This window comes from Podarcis melisellensis, assembly GCF_964234715.1.
Source record: "Podarcis melisellensis genome assembly, chromosome: 3".
NCBI classification, from domain to species: Eukaryota; Metazoa; Chordata; class Lepidosauria; order Squamata; family Lacertidae; genus Podarcis; species Podarcis melisellensis.
This window is the reverse complement of record NC_138530.1, coordinates 85450279-85475872: the sequence shown is the minus strand read 5'-3', so window position 1 is coordinate 85475872 and position 25594 is coordinate 85450279. Positions and strand designations below refer to the sequence as shown.

General features: G+C 43.3%; 1 protein-coding gene across 4 annotated transcripts in view; it reads left to right on the top strand.

Moving 5' to 3' along the window:
• Window positions 1-25594, top strand: part of ADGRB3 (adhesion G protein-coupled receptor B3) — a 452998-nt gene that overhangs the window by 253674 nt on the left and 173730 nt on the right. For all 4 annotated transcript variants that reach the window (XM_081905943.1, XM_081905944.1, XM_081905942.1 and 1 more), the window contains one exon: window positions 2326-2369. In XM_081905943.1, coding sequence (XP_081762069.1) covers window positions 2326-2369 — 44 coding nt within the window. The remainder of the gene's footprint in view (window positions 1-2325; window positions 2370-25594) is intronic.

Sequence of the window (25594 nt, the reverse complement as noted above, 5' to 3'; positions counted from 1 at the left end):
ATTTCTGTGCTAAAATCAAGACAGAAATGGAACATAATGTGTGTGGACTACCGCAACAGGGAGAACCCAGCTTAGTTTGACATCCTGACTTTCTCTCAAGTCAGACAGAAGTTGCTGTGGCTGAGATAACAGTAGTTTGCCTAGTGCAGCCTGGAGAGTCCATGACAGATGCAGGCTTTGAACCAGGAATATCCTTGTTTGCATGCTACGGTAGAGATGTCAGGCTTGAATTCAGAACCTTTCCCCAGACAGGTGATCTCCATAATCAAAACTGATCATGCCAACCATCTGTTAGGAGATAAGAAGACCCATTTCAGTACTAATTGCAGTATGCATGCTACCCAGGGCAAGATGCAGTTGTGTGTTGTTGTTTTTTAATTCATGCAATACTCTTTTGCCCATCCTGGAGGGAATTTGGATTCAGAGGCCTTTCTGGAAATGAACTATGGTATTTTACATTTATCTTTCATTAGTCCAATCAGAAAGCTATATTTCATGCTCTACAGGACACTTCTTATGGTCGGTTGTCAAAACCATATACAAATATAGCACCAGGAGGCTGATATTTAAAACAAAAAGCCTGGAAAAGTGAGGGGGGAAGAGGAACTATTTATTTACGTATTCATTCATTTATTCATTTAACTTGTTAGTTGCTTAATAGTAGCAGTCTCTAGATGACTTATGACAAATGTAAAACAGAAGTTTTAAACAGCCATAGACCATTGTAGGATTAAAAAAAACCTTTCCAAAGTAAAAGAAAACAACAATGTTCTCAACTATTTAGAAAGTACCAGTGAATAAGCTATAGCAACCATGTCATCATGTTCCATAAAATGCCTGAGATAATAGTTTTCACCTGGTACCAAAAAATACATTAGTGTCAGTGCTAGGCAGACCTTACTGAGGAGAACACTCCACAGACAGGAGACTACCACTATCGCCCTGTCCTTTGATGCCCCTCTCTGAAGCACAGACCTCCCCACACACATTTCTGGCTGAAACCTCAAACTAATCAGCAGCCTGCTAGGGTACATATCCTGCTTGAATTTGCCGGAGTGGAACTGCCACAAAAGATTGTATATGATCTGTTTCATTATCTATGCTGTTTGGACATAAGATGGCTGATCCAGAGGCAGGCATTTAAAGAGGAGGTTTTCAGTAATTTCCGGACACCAGGAATAAAGTTTCCAAATCAATAAAGAAAGCGAAGTAGCAAAATCTAAGGGAAAGCTGCTTCTTTTTTGCACTTTTTCAGCAATCCAGGTCAGAATGACCTGGTCTGCAGCCAAATACGAAATGCTGTTCATGGAGTTGTTTACATACAGCTTCCCAAGTACTTTTTCTGCTAGTGTTTATAACGAGAGCAGCCAAACCAGGCTCATTTCATGCCAGCCAGTAGATATCCCCTATTTCCATCAGTCTTTTTGTTGTTATTATTTTTAAAAAGCTGAGTTTTGCAATTGATCAATCAATCTCCTTGCATAGAAAAAGTGCATCGTATACATGGATCAGAACACAACATAGTTAACGAAACATAGTGGGAGATACTTTAGGATAAAACTGTCCAGACATTGTGAGGTATGAAAATGGCTCTTAGGACCTATGGTGATGTAATTTTATAGCGTCACTCAAAAATCTTGTCACATTCTCCACAAGGTCCTTACTACAATTGTTCAGCAGATAAGACACCCTGGAAGAGTCAGTGCGATAAATCCCCTCCTTCAATAAGGGGGCCAAATACTTACATATTTTTGCATAAAATGGGCAATAAAATAAAACGTGTGTGATGAATTTGACCTGTTTTAGTGCCACAAGGGCAGCATCTTTCAGAGAGTGGAATTTTTAAGAATCTACCTAAGTTTTGCAATCAAATATTAATGTTTTATTACAATGTGAGCTGTTATGGAGACAAGAGGAAGCACCAATTAGCAGTTGCAAAATATAAATGCTGCAGCATGTGCAAATTGCATCTGTAGGTCTCAGGACACGATTGGGTGTAGCTAGTTTGCCCAATATATAATTGGACCATTAATAGTTTGACAACACCAGCCTTTGACATATGAGTTCTTCAACTAGAAAGGAACATGTGCTGCTTCACTTAGCATTCTGGTCTTCCGCATTCCTACACTGTGGTGCTGGGTGGGTAATGGGATCCTTTGATTCACAAGGGTTGTGAAATGATTGCCTTTGCAAAGCAAATCTTCCTTTTTAAAAATTCAGGGTTGAGGTTTTTTTCCATTTAAAATTCTGTACATTTGGTCATAACCATTCGTTATATCTGTCAGTAAAGAACAAATTTTGATGGGTGATTGTTATTTGTTTCAGGGCACATTGAATCCCTATTGTGCACTATGGGATGATTCAAAAATGTAAGTAACAGATGTTTATTGCTATTACTTGGGATTTAATATTCTAGATCACATCAGAATGTTTATGTATCCAGTAGATAAAAAGGCATGATTATGAGGCGCTAGGAACTAAATACATAGCAGCGCTGATATGCTGCAGAGCCAATTTCAATTTTTTGCTTTAGATATTCATACTAAAATATTAGCAATCATGCACATTTGTGTGCTGTCATGTGTCATGGTATAGATCTGTCAGAAATCACTATACCCATGTGATTGTGGCAGTGCCTAGATGTGCATAGAAATCTTTACAGAAACACATGATTTCAAGATGATGCCTGAGGATTAAATGCCTGTCTCTGCTTTCGTTACTGGAGAGTTGGTTGCTGGGCAACATATTGAGTACAGTGTCGACTTTTAAAATAAGAATATCTAATACTTCCTGTCGTTGATGTAATGGATTCCAGTTACTGATTTCAAAACTGATAGCTTAAAATATATTTATTGCTAGATTCTCTCCAGTTTGTCAAATAAACAATTAGGAGGTAAGGTTTCCTGTACTAGTGTAAAGAAAATGCAAATGAATACTTCAAGTGTTATTGAGATGTTCATGTGTCCTTTTCTGTGTGCATAGTTTGGATTCATGGTAGCAATTAGTGGTAGCTCTCATTCAACCATCACTAAATATCATAGGCTGATCAATCTTTTTCTCACTAAAATCAATGAATGTACCAAGGTTGCAGTCCTAAGCACACTTGCTAATGAGTGCTTACCCATTGTAGACAGTGGGGCATACTCATACTTCTGAGTACCCATGCATAGGATTATGATGCAAGGGTGCAATCCTATGTACCCTTACCTAGATGTGAGCTCCACTGAATGCAGTGGGGCTTCAAGTAAACAAGCACAAAATAGAATTGTAAGAAGTTCAGTGTTGCAGGCTACATCTTTATTAATTGTCCTGTGTACAGAGAAACATTTTTGCACATTGTTTTTCTCCTTGTAGGCATTTCTGTGTGTATATTAGGAAATTATGCTGCTTTATTACCAGTTGAATGACTTTAACCTCTACTCAGCCCATTTTTAACCAGTGTGGTCTTGAATGGTTTGACAGTATGAGTTTCTGCAAGAGATAGTCCTGCAAGCCTCTTTTGAGAGACAAGTCCTGAAAATCTCAGGATTTGCAATTCTCTCCATCACTTGTTTGCTGCAGATTTTATATAGTGCAATAACATACACACACACACATATATAAATGTGCAAATATATTTATTTGACTATGCAACAATACATTTGTTACTACAGAGATGGTTTTGTAACGCCTGTGCTTCAGAGGTCTATTCCCAATGCCCTACTAATCAGTAACTGGGCACGTGCGTAGGGACAGACTTTGGAAGTCTTGGGTAAGATGGTATCCTGAGCGAGGCCAAAATTTGGTGCCCCCAAATGGATCTTCGCTGTTATGGATCTTAACAATTTTGGGGCCCCTTGGCTTGGCACCCGACATTACTGATTTTCATTATGTTTCTCTACAAAACCTCCCCAGAAGAGGTTAAAACCATAGCATAGATGCTGAGTCCCTGGGGCCCTGAATGCCCTGGCTCCCACAACATTTTAAATGAGGGGACCGGGCACCTATAAAGTGTGGCACAGCTACGTGCACAAATGATGTCAGCACACCAGAGGGCGTGATGATGTCGGCACATGGACGCTGGGGGGTATGATGACATAGTACATCCATTGGTGTGATGACATAGCATGCATGGCCGGGTGATGGCTCACGGCCCCGGACACCCGCAGTCAGAGGGGCAAGCCAACCCCACTGAACCCTAGTATTGTTCATGTGATTTCATTATCTTCATTTGAGAGAGAGTGAGTGAGCACTGAGCTGAGCTGGAAGAGCCTGATGTTGTCAGAGGTGAAGAGGCTGTTTTATTTGCTGCCAGTATATTTCAGTACGAACCTGCAGTTTTTGGCTAGTCTTTGTTCAGCTGGATGGATACACACACACACACACACACACGAATGAAACTTGATGTGTCTCTTGTAATGTGTACATGTACCTATCATTTGGAGAGCAAAGAGTCTCATGGTGTTCCACCTTCAAAACTAACAAGGTGCTTCAGAATTATTGGGGCCTTTTATCACAAGCGATTCATAAACCACCTTTCTGTCAGGAAAAAGCAACTTCATGCTGCTATTTTGGGTGCTACAGAAAGCCACTGATTCTGAAGAAGCATTTCAGCATTTTAGTATGTACTTGGTAGTAGTTAGTACAATTGCCAGCTGTGCTCATCTACATTTAAAACATACTCAGGGATTCAGAAAGAAAAGACAATGATTAAGGGTGCCTCTAGGCTGTCAGTATTTTGCAGGAGTGATTCAGTCGCATGCCAGGACTTAAGGTTCATGTATTTAAAGAAAAATCAAAACACTATGTTAACCTAGTGGAACAAATCCACTTTAAAAAATAAAAAATGGGACTTTTTGCAGGTTGGAAATCCTTTAAAAAGTGTGAAATGAATGAGCGACTAACAGGAAGACATGCAAACAGCCTGCAGGAAAGTCAGAATGCATGCAGGATAAATGCTCATAGTCATATAGCTGTCCCACAAGCAAATCAGAAGGGAAGCTCAATAAAGACCAGATATTATGTAGCCTCTGTGTAAGTTTTGTGCAAGCAAACCAGGGTGAATGCTCAATCAGTAGACCCCCTGGAAGAGCCACAGTAGCTCGCTCCTGCATATAGACCTATGCTGCTGTAAAAGAAAGAGGGCCTAGAGCAGAGCTTGTATAATTTAGCTCTATCTTGTAGCCACCCCCTGCAGTGCAGTGGGCTCTTGTGCAGGCTGGCTCCATCTCTCCTCCCCTCTCCTCCTTCCTTTGCCCGTGCAGAGCATGGCTGTCTTTCAGTAACATATTTTAGGAATCCCTGAAAATGACATAAAATAACTTATGCTAGGAAAAGGTTCCAAATTTCAGGCAAGGAAATATTTCACTGGGAGTTTTAAAAATGGCTCTCCTTGAAGCTGCTTAAAGCTTTTCAATAACCGGGGGGGGGGGATCCAGCAGGAGATGCATTAGTCATCCGAGAGTAGGTGGGACCATAAAAGATTGATGCTAAGTACCAATTGTTACGCTTCTGTAATTTATCAAATGGCTTTTGCAACTGCATGCTGCTTATGCATTTTATGGAGCTGGTCCTTTTTTTCTCCAGCCCCAGAGCTTAAGCTCATCACCCACAAGAGGTCAGGAAAGTGTTCTTTTTTCCACCTTTCATTTTGCTATCACTTTTTTCTCTAAACTTCTTGGGTGGGTGGGGGGGGAGAGAATGTAAGGACATAATGTTAACTGAGGTTGCTTTATGATTCATTACTATTTTCCCCCCTCAGCAGTGATTTATGATGGAGTATTTTACTCTATTTGATTATGTTATGGAATTTGTATTCTGATACTGTAGGCTTTGAATTAGAGTGAAAGCTCCTAGTGTGCTAGCATGGAAGGATACTTAGGCTATATAAATCTAAATAAAATGTGCAGCGTCGTGCCATTGAACAGATGCATAATTGTAAGGCTGAATTCCCCCCCCCCAGGTCTCTATCACCCTCTGTTTATACTTACATTCCATTCTATAACATCAAATTTTCCACATGTGGCAGGTTGAGAGTCTTGATCCACTGTTTATAAATCACACAAAGCTGGGATGTCCTCACAGCCTTCAAAAATGAATGGCATTTTGCTTCGGTTGTTTTGCAGTTTATATTTGGCAGTCCCTTTGGCGCCGATCCAGCAAGAGAGTGGACTGTTTCCAGTCAGGAGTTCTTGCTTATTCACTGCTGACCCTGGAAAACTGGGGAAAGCTTTAACTGAAACTGGTCCTCATTTCATTGCATTGCGTAAGATCACCATGAGCAGAAGAATCAATAGCCATATCCTGGGCCATGCATTCATGCGCCCAGTTTGCACGCCACTTTAAACTACTGTTAAGCTTAACTATGGTTTAAAGGTTGACCATGCAACGTGCTGGTGCACGGAAAGAAAATTGCAGCCTCTTCTGTTCTCCCTCACTCCTGCTGCACAATCAAGGACCCGAGCTGTGCTTTAGCTTAGCATTTTGCCTGAATCCAGGCTCATGGTTTGTCTCTCCTGAAACAAACCGTGAACTGTAACCAAGGCTTGCGTTTGGTTTATCATTCATGGTTTGCGTTGGGGAGATAAACTATGAGCCCAAGTTCAGACATAACACTTAAGTCGTGGCTCATCTCCTGGTAGCACGGCAACAGCAGAGTGGGAGAAAAATGAGACAGCTGCATTTTTTTCTCCCTGTGCGCCAGCATCCTGCTTCTTCACCTTTAAGCCATATTTAAGCTTAACTATGGTTTAAATCAGGGCTAACCAAAATAGTGCCCTCCAAATATTGTTGAACTACATCTCCCATTAGCCCCACCATAGCCAATGATGGGAGTTGTAGACCAGCAACATGTGGAGGGCACCATGGTTTAAAGAGACATTCAACTGAAGCCATTACAACACATTACAACACCACTGTGTTTTCTGCTATTCTCACATGTTGTTAATGGATCCACTGGAAAATGGAGAATATGTTTTTGAGAAGCTATTTACTGGTGAATATTTATCCATGGTACGTTTTAGGGTACATTTCAGGGCCAAAGTAGACATGAATGCAACTGACATGCACATTTTTTATGTAAATAGCCATCAGCTGGAAAACTGAGCAGCCTCAAAACCATAGCGACCGGGAACTTAAACTATTTCTCCAAGGCATGGCAAAATATTTGTCTTGCTCAGATCAATTTTTCCTCAATGTTCATGAAATTTCACACAGATTGATATTCCAAAACACCAGTATTCTGGGGAGAGCAGGGAATGTTTTCATGACCAATTTTACAATAACACATGAAGCTTATTGTGATGAGAATCTGAACAGCCTAGCCCACTTAAACCTTTCTTCCTTTCTTCCTCAAATTGGTAGGCATTTCATCACAAAAACAAAAACAAAACAAAAAAAACCTAGCTGAAAGCATTAAGCGGATTGGCCTTGTTGCCAAGCAGATTCCGGCTTTTATTAATGGTAATCTTAGTGAATTGGATGTTTGAGTTAAGCAGTCGCAGTGTTCCCCATTCTGCTTGCAAACTGCTGTAGTAACATACAAACAAACACAAAGAGAACAGTAGCAACAGCAGTTTGCTGCCTGTGAAGCAGTTGCTCCAGCTGTTCCTTTTTGTCTTCTGGGGTATTTGACTTGCATACAGGACACATGCACCCTATGGCTTGGTTTCCTTGTACTGTGAATCATCACACTTTCTTCCTGCTTCTTTGCCCTGCTGAGATCCAGCTTTGCCATGGAAGCATACAGTATTTGATGGTAGCAAGATGAAATAACCTTACAAGTAACTCCTGTCTTTCACCATGATTTTGGTCCTTGCCGCTGCTATCTGCAGGTCCAAGTGTGTAAAATGAATGCAAACACTATTATAGAAGGTGTCTGACCTTAAGGATCTGCTTTAGCTAAAATGGCACAACATGATTTATGCTGTGGCCACGAAAACAGCTGCCAAGTCTTTAAGTTATGAAGCTGTGATCCAGCATCTAGAGACCCTCCCCCCTCTTCAAGAAAGGAACATCACAGATTTAAGGAGTGGGGAGACAAAGAGATATTAACATTTGGGTGGAAGGCTCTAGGGGCAGCAAGATCCAAACACCCATTCAAGGCTACATTGCTAAAACAAAACAAAACAAAACCCCATTGTGTTTGGATAATCATTTATTTATTTATTTATTTATTTATTTATTTAGTATACCACCCTTCATCCGAAGATCTAAGAGTGGTTCACAACTAAATAAAAACACAAAACACATAATAAAAGCAAGAACAAAAACAAAACAATAACTCCCCGTCCCATAAACATATTTAAAAAGATATAAACTGGTGTCCTAGTATGCTTTTATCCTAATAACTGTAGCAATGTTTTCAACCTAAGACATACTTTTTTGTTTCCTTTTGGCATGCCAGAGGTACAAATCCCATTCATTCATGCCTACTACACAAGGACATGCATTTGCTTACAACAATGATCACTCAGTGTGTAGCAAGTGCAAGTTGGCCAAATATATAGTCATATTGGTCTACAGAGGAGAGACACATGTTCTAAAACACAGTGGAATGACTATGTGGTCCAAGGTCAAGATGAGTGTGGCAGTACTCATTTAAAATCCCAATGGACTCCTGCTGGTAGATGGAGCATGTTCATCACTTGTCAAATTCTTTCCTCTCTCCTTGTAACATTTACTCAGATGTTCCTGTTTTATTTCTCTATACCTGCCAGCAGCAGCCAGTAATGTGGGGCATTGAGGTTACATAGGTAATCCTAGATGAGGCGGGATGGAGGAGAACTTGGCATGGGGTTGCCATTTCCATTGACATGTATATTTCTGTGCTGTTGCTGAAACCCAAAGAATCAGACCCCTGAATAAACAAAGTTATTTGTATTGTTTGTCCCAAGTACAGTATGAAGCTAGTTTTTGTCTGGAGATGGTTACCTTAGAAACAAACATGCCATCTTTTGGTAACCCATTTATTCTCATAATTGGAGTTCCTTCAGAGCAACAGTTTTTTCATGGTGTCACCAAGTTAAAAAGTTTGAGCAGTGTAAGGTTCATTTAGCATATTACAGCTTCTGAGCAAGGCACGACTGTCTCCATCAACTTTCTTCTTCTTCTTCTTCTTCTTCTTCTTCTTCTTCTTCTTCTTCTTCTTCGGCGATCACTCTTAGCCAAGTAAGATTGTTTTCCATAAACACAGTTTTAACAGTGAGTCCGTAAGTGTGATGGGACGATGAGCTGCTTGTGCGTAAAATGCAAGTCCCTCAGAGTTTGATCAGGTTTTCAAACCTCTGCCTGTGACGGAGCCCCTCCAGCATGGCTGCGTCAATCACTAGTAGAATCCGAAAGTGGCTGCTTTCGGAAACGTTTCCAACATAAAAGCTCCTTAACGGAAACACGTCGTCTGGCCTCTCGGCGTGACAGTTTCCGTCGAGGTGTGGGTGTCCCTATAGGAGGTCCTGAGACCTCCCCACTGGTTTCGCTTGAAGCGTCTCTGAGCCATCCCTCCGACTCACTTTCCCTTGGAGTTCTTGCTCGCCCTCTACTGGTTCCCTCTTCCGCTGCTACTGCTCTCTCAACCTCAGGGAGCCTTTGCACCTGCGGCGCTTTAGATGTCAGTTCCCTGACATCCACCTCCCCTCCAGGGCCCCCTTCACCCCCTCCCGTCTCCTCTCCTACTGGCGGTGAGGAGGTAAAACCCCTGAAAGAACCTCCCTCATCTTCCGACGTCGCGAACACTTCCTTCCACTTGTTGCTGTTCCTACTCTCTAGGTACTCTTCGTCATCAGAGTCCACTCCATCTTCCAACTCCGACTCCGCGAACCCTTCCATTTCCTCTTCCTCATCGGTGGTGCCGAAATACTCCCTCCTAAACCTTGCTATAGGCTGAGGTTTCCTCGGGAACCTTTGGTGGAACGTTTCTGTTAAAACCTCGTCATTGACTTCCTCTGCACTTACCCAGGTGTTTTCTGACTCTGGTTCCCCTTCCCACGCCACCAAATACTCCACCTGATTACCCTTCCACCTGGAATCGAGGATTTCCGCTACATGGTTGCGGCGTTCCCTCTCTTCCAAGGCTGGTCCCCTGACGTGCTCCCCTTCACGTCCCCCCCTGTATGGTGACAGTAACGACCTGTGGAACACTGGGTGCAATTTCATGTGGTTGGGTAATCGGAGTTTGAAAGCTACCGGGTTGACCTGCTGAATCACCTCAAAGGGTCCCAATCTTCTGGGCCTCAGTTTCTTACAACCCCCTTTGAACGGCAACCCTTGGGTTGACAACCACACTTGATCCCCCACCCTTATGGTTTCACCTTCCCTTCTGTTCTTGTCTGCCTGCTTCTTATATTGTGCCTTGGCCCTTTCTAAGTTGAGCTGGAGCTGCTGATGGATGGCTTCCATCTCTTCTACAAAATGTTCAGCCGCTGGAACGCTCCATCTCTCCCCTCCTTCCCCTGGAAATGCCCTGGGGTGACACCCGTAATTAGCCAAAAAGGGACTCATCCCTGTGGACACATTCTCCGCATTATTGTAGGCAAATTCTGCCAACGCCAACTTTTCGACCCAATCGTTCTCTCTGTCATTGACATAACACCTAAGATATTGTTGAAGAATGCCATTTGCCCTTTCCGCCTGCCCGTTGGTTTCAGGGTGCCGGGCAGTTGAAAAATTAACTTCCACGTGTAGCAAGCTCATGAGCTTCCTCCAGAACCTGGAAGTAAATTGTTTGCCTCGATCTGAGATCACCCTCGAGGGAGCCCCGTGCAACCTAAAGATATGTTCCACAAACAACTTCGCCGTTTCTTCCGCTGTGACTGCATGTGAGCATGCTACAAAATGGCACATCTTAGTTAACAGGTCTACTACTACCATGATGGCTGTTTTCCCCTTGGACCTTGGCAGATCCGTCATAAAATCTATTGATATCGCTTCCCAAGGCCGTTCTGGTGTGGGTAAAGGTTCTAATAACCCTGCCGGCGCCCTTCTTTCCCCTTTGGCTCGCTGACATTGGTCACACCCTCTTACATACTCCCTTACATCTTCCCTCACCTTAGGCCACCAAAATTCCCTGGTAACCAACCACATGGTTTTGTGTTGCCCAAAATGTCCCGCCGTGGGGCTATCATGCAACTGCTTGAGTACTCTCCCCCTCAATTCACCTTCGGGTATATACAGTGCCCCTTTGTAATACAATGCCCCATTTCTTTCCTCAAAACCTCCGGGGCTCTCGCCCTCCCCCCTGAGACCTCTGAGCTTATCCTGGGCATATTCATCATTTTCCGTTTCCTCCACCAGTTCCCGTTGCCCCACCAGCACCGCCCCACACACCCAGCGGTCCTCCGGGATGACATGTCTCTCTTCGATCACCTCCTCCCCTTCCCAATATTCTGGTTTGCGTGAGAGCGCATCCGCCCTGACGTTTTCTGGGCCTGGCACATAACAAATCTCAAAGTTAAATTTGGAGAATTCCTGTGCCCATCTCACTTGTCGTTGGTTGAGCACTCGAGCTGTTCTCCAATACTCTAAATTTTTGTGGTCGGTGCACACTTGCACCTTGTGTTGTGCCCCAATTAATAAATGTCTCCACCTCCGGAATGCTTCGTGAATGGCAAGTAGTTCCCTGTCATACACCGTGTAATTCCTCTCGGACTTATTCAGTTTCCGCGAGAAGAATGCACACGGTCTCCACTCCGACGCACTCCTCCCCGGTTGAAGAAGGACCGCCCCTATAGCCCGGTCGGATGCATCTGTTTCCACTCTCATGGGTTTTTGTAAATCCACATGCAGAAGTTGTTCTTCCGAGGCGAAAGCCCTTTTCAGTTCTTCAAAGGCTCGATCCGCCTCCACCGTCCAAACAAATTTCTTCTTGCTGCTGAGGCAGTCGGTGATGGGCGCCGTCAAGTGGGCAAAGTTCTTGATGAACTTCCGATAAAAGTTCCCAAACCCCAAGAATCTTTGCACGTCCTTCTTGGTCTTCGGTGTCTTCCATTCCAGTACCGCTTGAACCTTGCCTGGATCCATGGCCAATCCCTTGTCTGACAAGCGGTACCCCAGGAATTCCACCTCCTTGGTATGAAACTGGCACTTCTCCAGTTTCACCCACAGCTGGTTGGCTTGCAGCCTGCCCAACACTTCTCGAACGTCCCTCACATGCTGTTCCTCATCTTCCGAATACACCAACACGTCGTCTAAAAAGGCCACACAGTTCTTGTAGAGCAAAGGTCCCAGAACGTGGTTTATAAAAGCTTGAAAACAGGCGGAGCCCCCTTGTAGACCGAAGGGCATAACGAGGTATTCAAAGGCTCCCAAAGGGGTAAACATGGTGGTCTTCCATTCATCTCCCTTCCTTATGCGTATCAGATTGTACGCCCCCCGCAGGTCCAGTTTTGTAAAAATCTTTCCCTTCCTTACTCTGGTCAAAATGTCATCAATTCGGGGCATAGGGAAAGCCAGGGGCTCTGACACTGCATTGAGGGCCCTGAAGTCACACACCAGTCTCGGTTTGTCTGTGTTCTTTTTGTCCACAAAGAACACTGGGCTGCCCCCCACCGCTCGGGACTCTCTGATGAAACCTCGCTTCAAGTTTTTGTCAATGAACTCCCTCAGCTCCTGCATCTCCCTGTCTGACATGGCGTACAGCTTGCCTACTGGGAGTTGGGCCCCTGGGAGTAGGTTGATTTGACAGTCAAAGGGTCTATGCGGTGGCAGTTTGTCTGCTTCCCTTTCGCTGAATACGTTGCTCAGATCTGCGTATTGCGGGGGCACCTTCCCTTTGCCCATCACTTCCATCCCCGCTAGGGTGACTCTGTCTCCTCCCGAGACCTTCCCCTCCTTGCAGTGTTCTAGGCAATGCGCTGACCCAAAGGAGACCACCCTCTGATGCCAGCCCACTAGCGGATCGTGTAGCGCCAGCCAGCTCATCCCCAAAATGATGGGCGCTCCTCCCAGGATGGCCACATTAAACGCTATCTGTTCGGTGTGCCTTGCCACTCTCATTATCATCGGGACAGTCTGTTGGCTAACTTCTCCCCCCAACAGCTCTCTGCCGTCAATCGTAGTCACCTGCAAGGGGTTACTTAAAGGGATGGTCTGTATCTGGTGCTCAGCTGCAAACTCCTTACTCATGAAATTACAGGAGCTGCCTGAATCCAAAAGCGCCTTGACCTTTAGTGGGTGTCCGTTTGGCAGTTCTAGTAACACCTCTATCACTAAAGCAGGTCTGGGAGGTTCTGGCATGGGCACTTTCATTGCTCTTTGGCCTGGCTGCTGTGCCCCGACGGTGGCAGCCAGGCGTTGGCTTTTACTTGCTCCTTGCTTTCCTCTTCCTTTCCCCCAACAGCTCCTGCCATCCCTTGCCATTCCTTTCTTTGTGGGCAGACTCTGGCAAAGTGCCCTGGCTGTTGGCAGAGATAACATCTCTTGGCGCTCTTTCCCTCCTTCTTCCGCCCTTCACTGGGATTTGAAACTGCGCGCGCCCGCGCTGTTCCAACTTCCATCGGCTCTGCCGGCGGGAAAGATGGCTCTGGAATGTCTGGAATGCGGAACTCCCTCCAACGGTCTCCTTTCCCTTCCCGCCTTTCCAAAGCCCTCGCCTCCTGGCGCGCTCCTATGGCCAGCGCAGATTTGGTTAATTGGTCCATAGACTCCGCCCTGGGCCCCCGGGAAAGCTCATCTTTGACGGTTGAAGAAAGCCCCTCTTCGAAAAGCATTTGGATGGGCTCCGCCGATAGGTCCCACCCCAATTTATGAATCAGCATAGTAAATTCAGTCCAGTACTCACGGACAGATCTGCTTCCTTGCTGACAAGCCATTAACTGCCTTCGCACCACCCCCTGCTCAATATCGCTGGAAAACATCAGGTCCATGGCACGAAAAAACTTCCTCGTGTCCTTTAAGATCTCATTATTCGCTGCCATCAGGGGTCTAACCCAATCTTTCGCCCCGGATTCGAGATGGCCAATCACATACGCCACTCGCGATTCCTCGTCGGGGAAGTCATCAAACTGCAAGTTTAGAGCGTATTGCATCTCTGTTCTAAAGGCATGATAGTTCCTGGGATCCCCCCCGAATTTCTGCACCAATCCTGGTACCTTTCTGGCGAGCGGGGTGGTTTTCTCCTTTCCCTTTTCTGCATCCTGAGCCCTCCTCTCCTCAAGCCTCGCCGTTTGCAGCGCCAACTGGATCTCCAACGCTCTGTACCTTTCTTCCAGGCTTGGACCCCCTCCAGCTGCTCCTGCACCCCCGGTTCCGGCTGGGTTGCTCATGATGCTTCTCTCTGCACAAGCTGGCTTTCGGTGACTTTCGGATTGCTGTGATGGGACGATGAGCTGCTTGTGCGTAAAATGCAAGTCCCTCAGAGTTTGATCAGGTTTTCAAACCTCTGCCTGTGACGGAGCCCCTCCAGCATGGCTGCGTCAATCACTAGTAGAATCCGAAAGTGGCTGCTTTCGGAAACGTTTCCAACATAAAAGCTCCTTAACGGAAACACGTCGTCTGGCCTCTCGGCGTGACAGTTTCCGTCGAGGTGTGGGTGTCCCTATAGGAGGTCCTGAGACCTCCCCACTGGTTTCGCTTGAAGCGTCTCTGAGCCATCCCTCCGACTCACTTTCCCTTGGAGTTCTTGCTCGCCCTCTACTGGTTCCCTCTTCCGCTGCTACTGCTCTCTCAACCTCAGGGAGCCTTTGCACCTGCGGCGCTTTAGATGTCAGTTCCCTGACAGTAAGTGACTATAGAGGCCAGTTCTGGATCCACATGTCCTTCCACGTCCTTCCTCTCTATCAACACACTGCTGACAAAACTACTCACAGTGGCTTTTGATGAGTCTACAGAGCATCCAAGCCACACTGAACCCATCAGGAAAACAGGGTAAAAAAAACACACACACCCAAAAACTGAAATCTCAGATATTGCCTTCCTAAAGCAGAAGTGTATTTATTGATCTGTTTCCTTACATTTGTATTCCATCTTCCTTCCATCATGGAACCCAGGGTGGCTTGCATGTGGTTCCCAGGCAGTCACTCGCCCAGGCACTGACTGGACCCAAACCTGCTTAGCTTTAGTGATGCAGTTGCTTCATGCACCTTCAGTTGATGCTCTGGAGTAAATAAGACCTGTTGTTGTTTTGGGACAATCTTAAAATTAGACACAGATAGAAACCTGAGCACTAAGAATTTCTTCTTAAATGTTTTAGCGATCTTTTACCCATACCATTTTGTGCAAGTTGAATATCTAGTGAATAGCAGTAAATCGGTAAGTAATTGGACAAAGGACACTTTTCTCTCTCTTTTTAATGGCCTTGCACATTTCCAAACAGGTTAATGTTTTTGTCTCAAGGGTGAGTCAGCAGGGGGATTAACCATTAACCATAATTCTAAACCCACAATTCTCTCCCCCGGGTCAAATAATGTTTATTGGTTTTCATGTAAATACAAGAGCAACATATAACTACCGTAACTTGTCCAGTGGTCCATTAAGTTTTGTTTGCAGTACACAGTACATGAGCAATATGTTTATTTTTTCATTATCAATTCAAGTATCCTCTCCCATAATTTTGTGTTACTGCTGGACATTTTTCAACTCAGGAAATAAGAGAAAGCAACTGGTAATGGCTTGTGTTCCACAATTAAATCTGATTTCTTCTAGAAAGTCCAAGTTGTTAGGTTTTGTGGTAGAGAAAAGTTTTAAAATAAATTGACAGGTCCTTCTATTCTGAATTTCTGCCTTTTGCCCTGTAGCTTAATTTACCACTACCACTCCCATCTGTTATGTCCATTTGTTCCTTACACTGTATCGCCTCCCCACTCACAAAAAGATTCTGAACTCTTTGAAATACAAGTATTGCAATTTGAATTAATCAAAGTTACATTTTGCTCATTTGCATAATTTATTCAGAGCATGGTAAATTGGTTGCGAGGTGTGGGTGTGTTTTTTGTACAGGATGTGATTTTTCTTTTTGCATAACAGAACTGCCAGACTCTTGAAAAACAAAACAAAAAGGCTACATGTGGTCCTGGAATAGCTTCCCCTCCTACTATCAGTTTTCAACTTCTTTAACCCAGCCTTTCGTGAATGGTCGTGACCACATCTCAGGAACTGCTTTATTCCCTTTTCAGTCATGTTTGGCCAAATTTGCAAAAACAAAACCTCTGTGGCACTTTAAAGGCTACATCCTTTCTCACTATTTGATAGCTGGGGCAGGCAGGGATGTGGGGTGAGATTAAGGAAACAACATGACTTAGTCAGGAACTCCCTCCTTATAAATCATGAAATTTGCAAATTTCCTTTCTGCTTATGTGCACCAATAACTTGGTTCTCTCACTCTCATTCAGCCCTTCAGGTCCTGACCTGAAAATGCAGACCGGCTCTCATGCTGACTAATATTTAGAGTTTGCACATTTTAATACAGCTGGAAACCTGAATACTGTACCTCCGTTTTGTGACAAAAGAGCAACCAATATATTTTGGAGGTGTAAATTTTGAAGAAGACTTGTGTTTGCAAGTCACTACAATGAAGACCAGTTTAAAAGTTACTTAGGTCATGTTTAGTCCACCCTAATCTGATGAGTCTGGCAGTGCTTTTGCAAGGTAGATCTTAGAAGATTTATTGTTTTCAGTAGGGGATATATTTATGTTTGAGTCTCCCATTAAGATTGGTGGCTTTTAAATACCCAATCCTATGTATGTTTACTGATAGTAAATTTAACAAATCTTATTCCTAAATACATGGTTGTAGCATGGCCGTCCAGATGTTTTGGAACTACAACGCCCATCATCCCTAGCTAACAGGACCAGTGGTCAGGGATGATGGGAATTGTAGTCTCAAAACATCTGGAGGGCTGAGTTTGCCTATGCCTGCTTTACAATATTCTGCTTTTAAATAGTGTGTTTGCAATGCTGGGTTGTATGCCAGTGTTGCAATTTTGCTTCTTTATCTGTACCACGTGTGAAGCTGACAGTAATCAAATGCGTAAGAAAGAAAAAGAATGCAGATAAGTTGGTTCACTTGAAATCTTGAATGAAAATGTAAGAGACAGGATTATCAAACATGTACATAAATGATTTATGAGTAAGTGGAATGGTGCACGATTTTGCACTGCAGTGTGTTTGTTAATTTTACACTTCATTGCATGCCATCACAACATGGACAAGGTTTCAACTAACATGCATCTTTTAAGAAGCACAGAGAAGTCAAGAAAGTTTATTTTCTTTGAAATGAGCCCCGGAGCAGCAAGGTGCTTATTATTTACATAAAAAAATACAACAGGTGCTTTTTTGCAAAATTAACATATCCACATATCAGGATCTGTTGCGCCTACCTGATTGCAGAGTGGGAGTAAGTTTGGCAAAAATTAAGATGATTCATTCGCATAAAATCCTAGCACTACATCGCAAGATTGCCTAAAATGGATATGGTATGTTAGCCCTTCGTGATGGTGGTACTGTTGTACACCTACTATTGAGGATAATGCTGTCATGAAAGTCTGACCTGCCCTAACATGTCCCTCTAAGATAGGCAGGTTTTCCTGTCTTCCATCATGTCCAAGCAGAGAGGTCACTTCTCCCTTCCACCAAGTCTGAACACAAAAACTGAGGAAAGCTTGTTGCTTAGCAAGGAAGTTGGACAAATTTGACAGCCCCATCTCTCAACTTCCCAAATGAGTTTGGCTAACCTAAGATGCCAAATTCTAAAAGATTTGCCCAGTCCTGTCCTCTCACACCCCACACATAGGTATGTTGAAGACCAGAGGAGAGGTGATAATGAGACCAGATGGGCTATGCCATTGCTGGCTATCTCCCATGGAAGGGCAGGACCTCAGCAGCCTGAAAGCATCAGCCTTGTGCTAGCTGAACAGTGGGAGCTGGAGAGCTGGGCAGAATATAAGCCAGCATCCACTTTTGACTTGCTTCTGCAACAGAAAATCAGCACCACTTGCCCTTCCACGGGACAAAGTAGGACACGTTGGCCACTTTTAGGAATTTTCCCCCATGGCCCAAACTGGCTATGGGAGTTCAGTTGAATCTGGACTTCTCTGAAGGTGGTGGACACTCCTTGAGTTGAGATTTTTCAACAGAGATTGGATGGCCATCTGTCAGGGATTCTTTAACTGTAATTCCTGCATTGCAGGGAGTTGGGCTAGAATGACCCTTGGGTTCTTCCCAACTCTGCAGTTCTAGTATTCTATGGGCGTGTTGATTTAAAATGTGTACTTTGCCCTACTGTTGCAACCCCATTACTCAGGGTATCTTACAAAATAAATAAATAAGAAAGAAAGAAAGAAAGAAAGAAAGAAAGAAAGAAAGAAAGAAAGAAAGAAAGAAAGAAAGAACCCTACAAAATAGGTCTCACCTGGGAGTGGAGAGAATTCTGCTAAAGGGGTAGCATAATCTTTGGTGATTCAGCAGGCCCTCTGAGGCATTGGTTAGCTGGTGAAGGAGGATTCCGTAGGCCAACATCTCGCAGGGGGGAGAGAATGGAACCATGTTGATGCCTGTAGTACTCCTGCTTAGTGCCAAAGGGCTCAGGGGGTGGGGATGTGACAAGGATGTGAATCCCTCAAGACATCATAGGGGGTGTTGCTATGAGAAGACATCCTCAGAGTCTGGAGGGATCCTAAATCCTCTGGCTGCATAGGGCATTAATATGAAGGCCATCTGCACAGATCCAAGTAATTCACTGCACTAGAAGTTGTGAGTCACCACTAAGTAAATGACTTATAACACTGCTGATTTTGTTATAAAGCATATGAAGCTTCTTCTGAGACAAAATGTCTCACAATGCCCTTAGAGCTGATGTACTAGCCACTTGGTTAACCCACAACTACATAGTTGTCCCAAACTAGAACTGGTTTTTTCTGTGCTTCACTTGAAAATTCAAGAAATCACCATTGGGTTGGGACTGAATTTGACGTGTCCATGTTCACTGGAGTATCCCATACTTTAGCATGAATACGTTGCAGTTATTTGGACGACTAACAGTTTCAAGATTATGTTTTAGATTTTAAAATACTGCACAAGTGGTTTCCATCAGAATTGCATCAAATTATTTACAAATAGTGTGCTTTGATGATTCCAAGCATCCAAATAGTTAGAGAAACATAGCTGTTGCTGTAGCAATTTTAAAATCCTTCAATAAATACACCCATAAATGTGTGTGTGTGTGTGAGAGAGAGAGAGAGAGAGAGAGAGAGAGAGAGAGAGAGAGAGAGAGAGAGAGACCATACATAAGAAAGGGACACACTGGGGCTAGACATAGATTAAATATCAATGTGACTGATGGCTATTCTTTTTTGTTGTTGTACTGGTAGAACAGTCTCTTAACATAGCAGCCATGGTGGTATCTGTTATATACAATACACACAGATATATATGGGTGGGTGGATAGCTAGCTAAATAGGTAGGTAATATGTGTGTGTATGTGTGTTTACACATAATATAGTATAGCAGGGTGGAGGAATTGTGCAATCCATTTACCAAACATAATGGTTTTATTAAATTCAGTGTGACTACCTCAGGCAGATGGCTTTAAAACAAAACAAAATAAAACACCATTGCATTTTTTGGCACAGGTGGACTAGGTAATCTGGAGTCGTCTGAGAAGCCACGGCTCATTCTAGTCTTCATTTCTGAATTTTTCCACATTCCATTCCAAAGCCAGACAAAAATATCACCCAAAGGTATCCAGACTGAGAACTAGCTCTCTCGCTCTCAAATGTGCTTCTGCCTGCCTATTTGTTGGAAGACTTGGACAGGTGGGCACTGCCAGAGAGGGAATCCCTTGTGCACATTCTGAGGCAACACAGTCCCACAAGAGGTTTATATCACATGCATTTCCAGAAATTTGAATTGACTGTGCTGGGATTTAAAGGAAAAATAGGTGTGGTCCATGTGCAGTGCTGATGGGAGACATGAGTGTGGATCTGCCATGTGAAGTGTACTGTGCTTCACCTGATAAGCAGGCCAAAGGCAGAAGTGGTAGACTGGTGGGACTGAGAAACACCTGGGATCAGCAATGCGAGTGCAGATATTCTCAGAACATGTGAACACCTCAGCTTTGTAAAAGCCTTAGCTCTGAGGTTGCACTCCAGAGACCAGAATAGAGAAACAAGCCAGCAGCAACAGCCTGAGTAAATGCATCCCTCAAGATCAGCTAGCTTCCATCTTCTGAAGGCAGAGTAAATGTATTCCTCAAGATCAGCTGGTTTCCATCTTCTGGAGGCATTGCTAGCTAAAGTGCTGCACTGCCTAGCCCTAGGACATCTGAGGTATCTTGAATAAAGACATGGAGTTTAGTCCCTCTTACTATCTTTTGTCTAAATCAACAACCTCTTGGACTGTGATAGCCAATGTAGTGTCCTCCAGATATTGTTGGACTAGAGCTCTCATCTGCCCCCCACTAGCATGGTCAATGGTCTGGGATGATGGGAATTTGGAGGGCAGCACAATGGCTACCCCTCCCCTAGGAACTCTCTTCGTAGTTTAAGGATTGGTAACAGTTTGGGACTATGGCCTCCAATGATTAGGGGATGAATCAAGGAGTCATTTCTCAGAAGACAGAAGCCTCACCGTATACACTTTTGCCTATCAATGTGACAAAGTATGCATCACATTTTAAACAGGAAGACAAATGCAAAACTTTCAAAGCAATGCCTTGAGGACATGCATTCTTGTTTTGTTAGTTTCATATGAACAAATATTGAAATAAAATGCATTCAATTTGGCTTTTTATCTTACCACAATTAAATGAATATTTCATTTTATATGAGGTTACTCTGTGGCTCAGCTTTATGATGTACTGCACTGCATCTAGTCTATGACTACACTGCCTTCCAGAAGAAATAGATACAATTTGCATTTAATTCCTACCCCTCCCTTTTAAACCATTTCACATTCTCTATGCAGGTTAGACTGATTGAATTCCTTTTGAAAGATAAATACTAGAAGCCAAGATTATGTCCTCTAGTGTTAGACAAAAGGAATATATTCATAGGAATATGAGTTTAAGCTCCCCACCCCACCCCTTAAAAAAAACATTAAAATAACTTGCAAGAAAAATAAGGAATAAAATTCTGATTTATTATCCCCTTATAGACAGAGTATTTTCTTTAGGTTAGTAAAGACAAAGTTCATACTACTTACTACATTTGTAAGATCTTTTATTAAGCTCATGCGGGATGGTCATATTTAGTAAGACTAATACAAAAATATACTGGGATTTAAGCATATTTAAATGGAAAGTATTAGTGTCAAATGAGCATCATCAGGCTAAGAGATTTCACTATAAAGGCTCCCTCTTGAATAACCACCAGATTATGGATGAATAGGTTTTATATTAAAAAAAAAATACGGCTGAAAGTATCACATTGTTGTGATGATTTTTTAAAAGAAATGTTATTGTGTTCCCTCATAACATTAACTAGGATTTGAATATATTTTGCTCTTGGCTAATTAGGAGAAAGCAATATGTACATAGACACTTGAAGTGATGGGCCTGGAGAATATGTTCCAATCCATTCTATTATTCTTCAGTAATGGATTTTTAAAAAAATACACTGTGAATTTGAATCCCATGTGCCGCAGTTATTGCTGCAAACATGACATACACTTCTACTTATTGCAGAGCACAGTCCACAAAGCACTGCATTTTAGCAGAAGCTTATGTTGAAGCTATATCCCATCAACGGCTTTGAAATGGTTGGCCTTATGACCCCATTGTGCTAGGAGACAAAAGTAGATGGCACTTTTGCATATCTTAAGCTGAGACTCTCAGGTCAACCTAATAGGGGACCAATCCTAAACTGTTCAAATAAGGAAGGGGGGGTGACATCAAATGGATTACTCAGTTACTATACTGAGCCTAAATGAAGCCTTTTCATGATATACAGCAATGCACAAAATGCTCACCTTTGAAGTCCCGGAATTATAATTTGATATCTCAAAAGTATCCAAAAGTCCTTCAGCGTCCCAGTTAGCAATGCAATAAATAGCATGCCTTCTGTTAGCCCAGCACTTTTAAGCAGAAATTGGCTGCTGAAGAAATTGGTCAACTACATATAGCCCTGACTTATAAAGGAAACATTTGCCTTTACATCAAAGATAGCTCGATATAGTAATTCTTTATTAAGGTTTTGAGATGCAGTCCGGATTTATTGTGGCTCACATGGAGAATACTTGAAATTGCCTCCGTGTGGCAGCAGCTGCAAGCTGTCTGTACTGTCTCATCAGATTCAAATCCAGTCCCCACCCAGTTTGTCCATGGGCCATCACTGAAATTGCTTCTGCTTCTCACATTATGGCTGACAATGAAGGGTTATTGAAATAGTCACAGCATGATAGCCCTTCCTCCTTGCATTAAGGAGTTTCAAGAAGGTTGATTCAGTTTGAGGACTGGCCCTCATGTACCTTCTCTCCTTGTTAGTATCCAGCTTTTCTGTTGCTGGCTTCTAGGAGACCATGGAATGCAGAGACCATGGAATCAGTGCAGCAAGCTTATACAGTGGTACCTCGGGTTAAGTACTTAATTCGTTCTGGAGGTCCGTTCTTAACCTGAAACTGTACTTAACCTGACGCACCACTTTAGCTAATGGGGCCTCCTGCTGCCGCCGTGCCGCCAGAGCACGATTTCTGTTCTCATCCTGAAGCAAAGTTCTTAACCCGAGGTACTATTTCTAGGTTAGCGGAGTCTGTAACCTGAAGCGTATGTAACCCGAGGTACCACTGTACACATGAATGGCTTGCTTTGTGGAGAGGCAGACTGAGTTCTATGTTATACTCACATTGTAAGAAGAGACATATTAATTTGACTTAACTTGTAGCACCAAACCATGATTTGGAGTTACGTTAGCTTCTGTCTCAAAATTCCCTCCTCTCATCACATGCTCCGTGTTTCTCCATATCTCAGTAAATCAGTTTGCCATTTTGCCTAAATTGACCACAGAGGTGCCAAGTATACTGTGTGTGGATTGGCCCCCTGGCGTACCTGTAAAAGAGGAAACAAATTTTGAATAAAAATTGAATTTTTCTGCCATATGCAAATTTCCAGGTGGGACATAGTGTCCCAAATAAACTGGGGGCCACACACCAGTAAAAAAAAAAAAAAAATGCCAGATAGAATGGTATCAGGTGATGCTTTTTCCACAATTGCACTTCCATACATGAAAAGGCTTAATCCATTGAACTGATGGCAGCTCTCCCTGAACGACCAACCCTAAACCATGCAAAGAATTCATGTTTCAAGCTACTGTAGGTATTTCATCCACAAGATTCCCCCTGACATAGTATTTCAGATGGTGGGGTGAGGAGCGTGTCAAAAGAGATTTAAGATTTACAGCAGCAAAGGTTCAGACACCCATTCTGGGACAAGTGCATGACTGAACAGTATATTCTAAAACCATTTGTTGGGATTATGCCGATCGCATGGTCGGCAGTTCGAATCCCCGCGGCGGGGTGAGCTCCCGTTGTTCGGTCCCAGCTCCTGCCCACCTAGCAGTTCGAAAGCACCCTTAAGTGCAAGTAGATAAATAGGTACCGCTTTATAGTGGGAAGGTAAACGGCGTTTCCGTGTGCTGCTCTGGTGCCAGTTCGCCGGAGCAGCTTCGTCAGGCTGGCCACGTGACCCGGAAGTGTCTGCGGACAGCGCTGGCTCCCGGCCTCTAGAGTGAGATGAGCGCACAACCCTAGAGTCTGTGAAGACTGGCCCGTACGGGCAGGGGTACCTTTACCTTAATAAGTACAGCAATGTTACCAGCAGAGGTCCAAGCCCAAATCAATTGTTTGTTAAAGCACCAAGCTGGGATTCAGCTGAATCTGGTGGTCAGTCCCACACCTCTAGTAAGTACCACTATTGATTTGAAAGACAATTCATGGACAACAGCATCAGAAGGTGTTAAAACTTCCATAGTAGGAAATCGGTCTTCCTTTTTGTGTGTGTGTCTGGCACATTATATGCAAACATAAGGTTGTTTTTTGGAAGTGCAGACAGCTTATATCTTCTGGATTTGTACTAAATTAAGCAATTCAGAAATTACTCACTTCAGGTATGCTTAACCTATACTATTCTTAAATGTGGATTGGAAGTCCTAGCATTTTGGAGCTTTATTTTAATAAAACTCTTGATGCAACAGGCTTTTGACAAACTGGGGAAACCGAGAGCATGAAGTACGAAGTGTGAGAATTCATACAACACAACATACACCTTGTTTCTTTTCTGTCAAAGCAGGTGGGGAAAACCTTGGGCCTGGGAAACCAAATGCACAACACTCTCAAGGGCCAATGAACCTGCCCAGACCATGCCGCTTCTCCCTAGGCCACACTTCCCACTGGCCCAGCTCCACTCCCTCCTTAGTTCTTTTGAATATTCTTGAAGTTTGATTACAACAATAAATAAAGTGCATGACAGAGTTTTTGTAACTGGGAACATAAGGGGAGCTCTCCTGGCTCAAGCAGCCTATCCAGTCCAACATTCTGTTTTCCCCAGCGGCCAACCTGTTGCCTATGGGAAGCCAACAAGCAGGGCATGAGGGAAATAGCTTTCTCGGTCTCCTGCTGTTGTTCCCCAGAGAGTGGTATTCACAGTCATGCCGCCTCTGTTACTAGAGGCAATACACAGTCATTATGACTTGTAGCCACTGATATTATGATATTATGATATTGATATTGTGATAGTCATCATGACTTGTAGCCACTGATAGCCACAGTCATCATGACTTGTAGCCACTGATATCACTGACTTGTAGCCTTAATCTCTGAATTTGTGCAGGATACTAAGAAGAGGTAGAAAAGCCAAGAACTTGTGTATAAATCTCTCTCTCACACACACACACACACACACACACACAGAGAGAGAGAGAGAGAGAGAGAGAGAGAGAGAGAGAGAGAGAGAGAGAGAGAGGAGGGTGGGTGGGAGAAGGGGTTCTGTTTTTTGGGAAACTAATAAAAAAGAAAGATATAAGATTTACATTCAGCAATTCCAAGCACCATTATGGGTTTCCACCACCTGTTCACTCTGCTGCTTGATAGAATAGAATATACAGTTAGTCACAATAGATCAGATAGCAAGCATTCTCAACATAAAAGGAGATAAAATTAAAGAACAGATTGCAGTCTTTTAAAAATGTACTTTTCTATGCTGTTGCATCAAGCTTGCTGTATCAGAGGGGGAAACCTGCTGCATTAAACAAACAAATATCCAATTCCTCTTTTATATTGTAGGCTGCCAGTAGTGTCTCTTTAACAATCACTCTTTCTTCCTAGTTTATAATGGTTTATCTAAGAAGGGTTAGGTCACATGCAACCTTTCATTTCCTCTGAGCTTTACTGTGGTATCTCAATTTTCTATCTGGGTCATCTGGAGCCAATAGAAAACATAAAAAGCAAAGTGAGGCAGTGCTACAGCCAGGATTAGAACAACAAAATAGAAATATCTCCTATGTCTCAGCATTTATTTTAGCCTCTAGAACCATATTGTGCTGCCTCTTAGAATTCATTTTAGAATTTCAAGAACTATATCATTTGAGTGCAGAAAATGGAGATTGTTCCTATTGTTTCAATATATAGTTTGGCAGAATGAAACCTGTTTACTTGCATCACCCTTGGGGGGGGGGAATCAGAAGATTATTTTTTGCAT